Source organism: Glycine soja, chromosome 15, assembly GCF_004193775.1.
Source record: "Glycine soja cultivar W05 chromosome 15, ASM419377v2, whole genome shotgun sequence".
NCBI lineage: Eukaryota > Viridiplantae > Streptophyta > Magnoliopsida > Fabales > Fabaceae > Glycine > Glycine soja.
In genome coordinates, this window is record NC_041016.1 from 15,258,614 (window position 1) to 15,268,007 (window position 9,394).

The 9,394-nt window shown below is 34.2% G+C and overlaps 1 protein-coding gene across 1 annotated transcript; it reads right to left on the reverse strand.

Moving 5' to 3' along the window:
- Positions 1 to 428: 428 nt before the first annotated feature.
- LOC114388155 (WD-40 repeat-containing protein MSI4-like) lies at positions 429 to 8,204 on the reverse strand. Its single transcript, XM_028348489.1, has 15 exons — positions 7,829 to 8,204; positions 7,654 to 7,717; positions 7,360 to 7,446; positions 7,029 to 7,091; positions 6,721 to 6,786; positions 6,540 to 6,614; positions 5,361 to 5,436; positions 5,064 to 5,271; positions 4,197 to 4,278; positions 3,821 to 3,894; positions 3,601 to 3,712; positions 3,439 to 3,513; positions 3,263 to 3,339; positions 2,392 to 2,491; positions 429 to 910 (listed from the first exon to the last, which is right to left on the reverse strand). Exons 1-15 carry the CDS (start codon positions 8,086 to 8,088, stop codon positions 803 to 805), a joined length of 1,527 nt encoding a protein of 508 aa, XP_028204290.1. The 5' UTR covers positions 8,089 to 8,204; the 3' UTR covers positions 429 to 802.
- Positions 8,205 to 9,394: the final 1,190 nt, after the last annotated feature.

The following is a 9,394-nucleotide window of genomic DNA, read 5'->3' on the forward strand; positions in this document are numbered from 1 at the left end:
TATACATTTTAAAAGATAACATTCCTAAAAAAAATATTTCCCAAAATATGTTTTTAAATCAAACTCCCATGAAAACTTTTCCATAGGAGGTAAGATTCTTACTTTTCCAAATTTAATTTTTATTTTACTAAAAAAAATATCATGTTATTATTTACTAAATTATATAATATGATAAATAATTAAAATAATCAATAAAAATATTTAACTCTTTAATTCTTAAAAAACTTATCTAAAGATCTAATGGTTAACCAAACAAATTTTATTCATTTCCAAGAAACATGATTCCCAAGATTCATGATTTTCAAGAATCAAGATTCTCGAACTTGAAAAAACTTCTCTCCTACCAAACACCCCTAACTTGCATACAACAACCACATAGCTATGATTTACACACTAATCAAGTTATCAAATTCTAAGACACCAAAACATAGTAGAGAACATAAACATCTCATTTGCCAACCTAGAAAGCATGTCTAGAGTTTCATGTGCAAAGGATCATGAATTAACAATGTATGTTCGGTTCAGTGATTCTAGAATTTAGCAGCGTGCACGTACAAATTTGCCAACCTCAAACAATGTGAAGAGAGACACATGAACCAAGGATCATGATCTTCAAACAGAAAATAGAATTGTATCAATTAAGTAACAATAACCACAAACCCTCGTCAGTTCTATGTTAATCTAAGTTTTCCCTACTCCAGCCCCATGCATGAATGATTTTAAAATGCTAAGAAACATCCACCGCAAGTGTTAAATTAAATACAACAGCAACAATAGAACTCATTTTCGCCTCCGCCGTATGTCATTTTTCAGTCTTTGAAGCACACGCCACCACATGAGATTTGAATTTCTCAAGCTCGGCCAAAACCTCATCTTCTGGTCTGTAGATCAAATCACTCATGCGCCATATCTGCATGAATGCATCAGACAAAGGCATGTGTTAAAACAAGCCAATACACATGTTTCAATCATAGTAATTACTAGTTACCAAACTTGAAATAACAGAGTGAACAGTTTGGCCCAGTTCATTAATGGGTCTGAGTAAAACTATTCAGAAAAATCAAGCAAACAACCTGGTGTAAACCAATTTGACTTTGCAGATTTACATGACTTGGTGTTATGAATGACAAACATAATACAGAGCAACTTAATGAATCACCACAATATGCAGCACCAACAGAACAGGAAGGAGAAGATAGGAGGCCAAAAAGGGAAATTAACAAGGCCTTGGTACCTGAAGGACTATGCAACGTAGCATAGCTGAGCTGGCAGCATCTCTCTAGAAGCAGAATCCTAGCAAAATCGCAAATCCTTCATGCTTCATGCTCCCTTGGTGCCATTAGATGCTGTCACCTGGTAGTGCGTTTTTGAATTCCTCTAAGGCATATGCTGCCAACTTCTGTTAGAATTCTTATCCAATGATTTGTAAAAGAAAGTCTATAAATAGAATGGAATGTAATTCTGACAGACAAGAAATAATACAATCATCTTTTCCTTTATTACCTTCTGGAGGTTCTAGAACAACAAAAAAGGTAATAAAGGAAAAGATGATTTCTTGTCCGTCAGAGTTACATTCCATCCTATTTATAGAGACTTCCTTTTACAAATCATTGGATAAGAATTCTAACAGAATTTGGCAATTCAAAAACGCACTACCAGGGGACAGCATCTAACGGCACCAAGGGAGCATGAAGGATTTGGGATTTTGCTAGGATTCTGCTTCTAGAGAGATGCTGCCAGCTCAGCTATGCTACGTTGCATAGTCCTTCAGGTACTGAGGCCTGTTAATTTCCCTTTTTGGCCTCCTATCTTCTCCTTCCTGTTCTGTTGTTGGTGCTGCATCGTGTGGTGATTCATTAAGCTGCTCTGTATTATGTTTGTCATTCATAACACTTGGTCATTCACATTAGGAAAATAAGTGTCAAAATAACAGAAAACTTGATCTGCAAGCGCATAGTCAACATCACCAAAGCCCCACTGCGCCAAAGAAAGGAAAAGGAAACAGTCTTGCCACTGTCCCCACTCCCCACCCCCCCCCCCCCCCCCCCCACCCACCCATGCAAGTCCTGTATCTGAACATTCTCAAATCCAATAAGAGAACCAGAAACTCCACAATCGAGTGGAAATACCAGGATGAGCCTGGAAAATGTTTGTGTAGTTCTTGGAAGAGGAAAGAGATTAGTTGCTCTTAGGGATGTGTTTTTGTGAATATTTAAATGGGTCATTTTCAGGGATACGAGTCTCTCATTAGGTTTAATCTCAACTGTACCATCAAATTTGGTCATACCACTAACAAGGGTTTTTCCAAAAGTAGAATCTTCAATTACAAGAAAATGATACAATTATTTTCTGTAATCTATATTTCAAAAATTGAAAAAAAGCTTTTCATACCTGCAATGTTCCCCCTCCTCCAGTACTTTCACAGTCATCAGACACACTAACAATGGTCCATGGATCATATGCATTCCAATGGAAGTCAACTACTTTATCCCTGCATATAAATACAAAGTTCGTAAGTTAAAAGCAAAAATAAGCAGATCCCCAACAACCCCCCCCCCCCCCCAAAACAAATAACTAAATGACACAATTCCAGTATTATTTGAAAATAAAAAAAAAAGTAAATATCTTGAAAATATAAAAAACTTGCATTCTCAAGACACAGGTCCAGTATTATTTGACATTGACAAGCCATTCAAAATATGGGATGAATGATTCACAAGGGAGAAACAGTCAGAAAAAAGCTTCCAGAGGATGATGTGATGCAAAATGCTATGCAAGACAACAACTAATTTGGTGATATCTCAAGTCTAGGATATTAGTTTTATAGAATTCATGAAGAACTGATATTGCAAGCTTGTAATCAATACACCTTGAATGGACAGTATCTGACATGTTTATGATCAAGGCAAAACCACTAGTACAAATTTAAAAGGGGGCACCATAATGTTTCACAGAATCTATATTTGATATTCAGCATTTCATCATGAATTTGATATCAAAAGATGTCATGGAGAGTGACAGATGAAAACACTGAAAATAGAGAATCAGGCCCCATGAGCAACAAAGAAAAACTCAAGGTGTAAAATAAGAAACTTGAGGAGCTACATCAGACAATGAACAAAATAACAAGAGGTGCAGATTTGAAAGATAGTGTTTGGCCTGGCTAAAAAATTTTAAATGATAAAAGTATATTTAGATCAAGATTATTCAAATAACTGACAATAGTATAGTTAAGAGTACCAGAAAAACAGTAATTTCATACCTATGACCTGCATGTTGGAAAAACAACCCTGGAGGAGAACTTATTGATTTTCCAGTTCGCTCTATCTTTTTTCCAACCTGCATTGCAGAACAGAAGCAAGAAGCATAGTGAGCTGTTGACACCAGATATTATTTTTGAGCAAGAAAGTAGCAAGACATTACTGACTGAAATTCCACCTTCTCATAGTCCCAAATGTTCAAGAGACCATCTTCAGCTGAACTTCCGAATACTGATGATTTGTCTGGAGACCACTGATTTAAACAAATAGTGATTGTTAATAATATAATGCCAAGAGGCATGAAGAATTATTTGTAAACAAAAACAATGTCTGAAATTACCTGAACACAAAGAACAGCAGCTTTGTGACCCTCAAACTTGTGGATGGGTGATCCAACTCCATTAGTGGTGAGATTGCGGCGATCAAACATGCGAACAGAATTGTCTGCTGACCTGCAGAGATGTGGCGACAAGGCAAGTGGGGATGTCCAAACTAGTGTACATGTCCAAACTAAAATGATGAATTAGTGACAATGAGAACTATACAACAGCAGAACATACCCGGTAAGAATCAGATTATCATCATGTGGATTCCAGTCCACACAGTGAAGATCAGCATTATGAGCTTTCTCAACCTGTTACCAAAGTCATGACAGAGAGAAAACAATTAACAAAAATACAAAGATACAGTGTATACAAAGGTTATAGATATAAATATATTTAAATAGAGATGCATGTTTTCTGAGCTGATAAAACCTGAAATTCATTACATACTCCTAATCCAACAACTTTGGGAGTAAAGTAAAATCTAAAAGAAAAAAGGTTCTGTACTCACACACACACACAAAAAAAAAAACTGCCTTAAAATTTGTACTTCTATAAAACCAATAATAAACAAAAACAAATTTAAATACAAGACTGGGGTATAAGCACATACCTTAACCACAGGGCTAGAGCCAACACGTGCATCCCATAAGATGAGACAAGAATCATCTCCAACACTACAGAACTCCTGTGCACTTCAGCATGATCATGATAATGTCAGGAAGATATGGTTACTTATCAAATTAGTATTTAAGTTCATGCTGCTAATATAATTACAATACACTAGATCCCTTAAACAGTAAATTCAAAAATATAAATATAGAACAATATTCCCCCTACCCCCTCTCCCCTTTCAAAATATATTTGAAAAAGGTATAGCTATACATTAATATAACTATACATTAATTAATTGGTTAATAAAGAAAAATATGGAGTTGATGAGGCAGGAAGAGCAAAGGACACCCTAGACTTCACCCTAATCCTTTTGTTTGGAGGCGGAGAGAAAATGTACAAAAACAAAATAAAGAGAAAAAATATTGTTCTCTACTATTGTTTGGAAGAGAAAAAGGAGGGAAAATGCATATATTCCTTCTTCATGTTAGTTAGATTGGAGGAAAGAAAAACAAAAGGAAAATATATATTTATGTTGAATAACTTCTATATCCTTTTACTGCAATGGATGGGTAACTGGGCAGATAAGTATATTTGTCATTTAAAACAAATTTGACTGATTACTAATATCTTCTCATGAGAAGAGACCAAATATTTGTGGGTCCCACCATTTTTCTTTCTGCAACCAAGTACCAAACAAGAGAAAATCATATAATCATCTCATTCTCTCCCACTCAATTAACTTATTTTCTCTCATAACCAAACAACACCTAAAATTTCATAAGGTGAACAGTAAAATGAGAATATCCATTTTATTGAGAAAAGGCTCAGAAGAAAGAAACTAATCATTATAAAGTATGCAAATTACCTAGATGGGCAGAAAGTCACATCTTCAACTGTATCCTCATGCCCACAATAAATGCCTCGTGGTCCAACAGTAGGGCCATCAGCAGTTTTATCATTGCCTTCTCCAGATTTAGAGTTTTGTTTGATAATTGACCCACCAGATTTGGAGTCTGTGGCAGCAGATGTTATATGGTCTTCAATACTCCACAACACCACTGTTTTGTCCTTTCCTGCAAATGTAAATTAATTCTCAGATATAGAAAAATGACATCAAGAATTAAGCAGGATGGTTTAAAGAAAAGTTAATAAGTATGCCAACCTCCTGAAAGAACATAGGGTTCAGTTGGGCACATTGCAAGAGCAAATTCTGCATTATCTTGGTGTCCAGTCAATATCTGCAAGAGATTTTATGTGAATATATTAAGAAGCAGCAACCATGAAAATAACAAAAGTAGAAATAATAGTGTTGTATTCGGAGTTTCTTTAATAATGGATAGTTCCAAGGATATCTAAAGATGGAAGCCACATATTTCAAAATGAAGGGGCGATATTCATTTGAATTTCCAAGTTTTTGCCTAAGAAACATGGATGCATGCTACATTCTCTTTAGTCTCAGATAATGGTATTGGATACGTATCTAATACCAATACATGGGGGTATGTCATCAATGCATATCTAAGAAGTATCCTAGCCATTTTTATTTTAGAGGAAAAATGCGTTGATCCAATTCAGGTGGGACACTGCAATATGGCTCAAAAGGTTCAAATGCAGTTTAAACATTCAACTCAAAACAGAATCTTCAGTTTTTTTCCATGGATCGACTCTTTGGTTTCCTCCACGAGACAGAGTCATAACTCTTCCCAGCCTATTCCAATGCAACAAACCAGAAAAATGTTGTCATCAGTCAGACACACAAGCATGAGCACAGACCATATCCTCCAAGATTGACTTTTGTTTATTTTTTGTATTTTTGCAAAAGCAGAATTTTATATATTTATAACTTTAGTTTGGATTTTACAAATTACAGTTATATCTGTTTTTTTATTTACTTTTATATGCATAACTTTATGTGCATCATAAAAATATTGTATCTCACATTTTTCATGAATAGTCACATCAAATACATATCAGATCATGTATGTGCATCATAGGTTTTTGCACCCAAGGCCCGTTCTAGCCCCAATACTGCTACCCCCACTCTTCTGTTCAATAGAGCCACAAAAGTATCATGTCCCATAATTCAAAAATAGCAGCATCTCTACACAACATATCAGATTATTTGCATCATATAACTCAAAAATATATTCAATAAAGTAATCAAATGAAACTGCTGTATAATCTGAATCGCACATCAGAAGATCCTACATATAAATAATATTGTGTTTCCAACAAAATAAATAAATATGAGCATTCATCTGCTTCATTCTTTCTCATGTTCCAAACTAGATTGACCTTTTAGAGATGGAAGTATTTATGCAATATTAATGCCCATTCATACCAAATCAGGACGAGAGTTTGTAGCTCCAAGAACAGCATGGCGATTAGGTTGACTTTCAACATCCCAAACAAGGACCTGACATTTAAATAGTTACAAATGAGGAACCACAAAACCAGAAAATCAAACTAGCTCCAAAGAATAAAAACAAAAAACAAAACAAAGCAAACTGTAAAGGTCTCACATCAGGGCTGTCTGTATGTGTAGCCACTATCTTGGAATTTTGTGGCAATTCCCTAATTCTGTTCACCTACAAAACAAAGCCTCATCAGATCACACCTGATCATCAACACAACAAAACTCAAGCCAAAATATAAATCACTGATGGGTATCCATATCCATAAATAAACATAAAATCAAAACCAAGGCGGATTAATTAAGGAACACTGTTATCATTTATTCTTCCCCATAGTTCATACATGCTTCAAATGCATTCAATTTATAACCCGTCCATCAATGTAAACAGTAAGTATACATATAACATAAATATACCTCGCCAGGATGTATGATGGTCTTGTACTTCTTCACAAATGGGGACCGTGCCTCTTCATTAAACTGAAATGAGTTAAAAAAAAAAAAGCATTCCTAGCTGTTTAATCAAATTTCAAACACCAAAGTAAAATCATTCAAACATGACCAAGGTTTTAAATCACAGTCACAATTTTGTCATGGTCCTTGATATTGCACAGACAAATGCAGCTGAAATGGCTGTCACGGATACCACAAAAACCTTTAACATTGCGGCAAAAACCACGGCTGCCGGCCGGTTTTTAAAACCTTGGACAAAAAATATGACATTCACATCCACAAAACCATAATTCACCTGCGAAATGTGTTCTGCAGCTGCAACCCTAGGCTTCACAACCTCGCAATTTGCAATCACCAGAGTATTCGGCACGCTACCATCAGTCTAACACCAACAACAACAAAAAACACAAATCAATTTTTTTTCTTCAAAAAAAAAACACTCTTCCCTCCCCTCCATTTCAACTAATAACACAAACCAACACCCATTAGCTAACTCCTAATAACAACACAACAAAATAAATTTCCGTCACTCAACAAATTAAAAAGATTCAATTTTTCTTTTTAAAATAAAAGAGTTAAGTTGCTTTGCCTGCTCAGAAAGGTAGAGTCTTTGACGATTCTTGTAAGTGGCTTGTTCAAGCTGAGGGCCCCACCTATCAACAAACAAAAAAAAAACATTTTTTAAGAAAAAATAAAATTTTAAGATTGGAAAAAAAGGGAAAACGGAAAACCCTAGAGAGAGAGAGACAGAGAGAGGGTGTTACCGGCAAGAGAGAGAGGGCCAGACGAGGTTGTGGTTGGCGAGCCAGTCGTAGAGGACAGGAACAAGGGACTTCCACTGCGTGTATTTCTCGTCCACCGAAGGTTGATGTTGCTGTTGTTGTTGTTGCTGCTGATCATGTTGTTGTTGCTGTGTTTTTCTCCCTTCCTTCAACGCCTTGGCGTGTTCGTCTTTCGGCTTGGGTTTTCGGCCCCTTGTCTCCTTCTTCTTCACCACGCCTTGTTGCGGAGGAGGAGTCTCCATCTTCGTTCCTTCGTTCTCTTCTTCACTGTGCTCCCTCTCACACTCTCACTTCTCTCTCTCTCCACTCTCTTTTCGTCTTCTACACTCACGAGTCAAAATAAGCTGGTCTTATTTTTTAATTGTAAATGTAAATAATAATAAAGGGTAAATACTAAATACTTACTTTGCCCATAAAAGTGTATGGGGGTGTTTCAAAAGATATAAAAAAATAATAATAATAATTTAGTCTCGAATGTCCGAAAATGTGAGATGTTGATCTTGTGATTAAATTTGTAAAATTATTTTGTTATTTTATTATAATGTTAAAAAATTAATTTAATAATAAAATATATTTTTTTGGATTAATTTTGACATTGAGATATAAATTTAAGGATCAGCTTGTCATTAAATTGAATATAAAATTAATTATCGTATTTTTTTTATATTCAGATAATGTATTTAAATTTTTCATCTTTTAAGAACTAATTTGTCAATATTTCACTTTGAACGACAATTTGACTATTTATATAAAGGATAAATAAATAAAAATAATTATTTTTTAAAATAAAATTACTGAATTTCTGTTAATAAGTAATTGATTTGAATTAGTGTTTGTTTTTGAATAAATAGTCATTTTTGTCTTTGAATGTATAGAGCGTCGACAAATTGATCCCCGAAAGATAGAAATTCAAATTTTAGTCCTTGAAAGTGAAAAAAGTGCGACAAATTCATTCATGTGTTAACTTCTATCTGTTACTATTAATGAAAAAACCTACATGACATATTCAAAAATGAATTTGTGAACGCTCAACACATTTACGAACAAAAATGACTATTTACTTAAAATGTAATTTAATCTTCATCTTGCTCCTCTTTTTTTTATCGTCACAAGCATAACATTAAAATAAACACTTAAAAAAAGTAAGCATAAGTTAGAACAAATATAATATTGATTTATAGACATAATTTGTCTATTGTTCTGAAATTTCTATTGCAACAACATTAGGTAGTGACAAAATCAAGTTGAGTTTCATTTTTTTGTAAAAATTAATTGAATGGTTGTGCGTTTTTGTTTGAGTCTCATATGTTGAGTAAGGTATTGTCCCATTAGAAATTTCATAGTAATAGACAGATTAGGTTTATTAATCAATATTATGTTTATTATTATGTTTGTTCTAACTTATGTTTATTTTCCTATTTTTTAAGTGTTTATTGTAATGTTATGCTTACAACAATTAAAAAATAGGGGGAAAGATGAAGATTAAATTATATTTTGGATAAATAATTATTTTTATCCCTGAATGTGTAGAGCGCTGACAAATCTGTA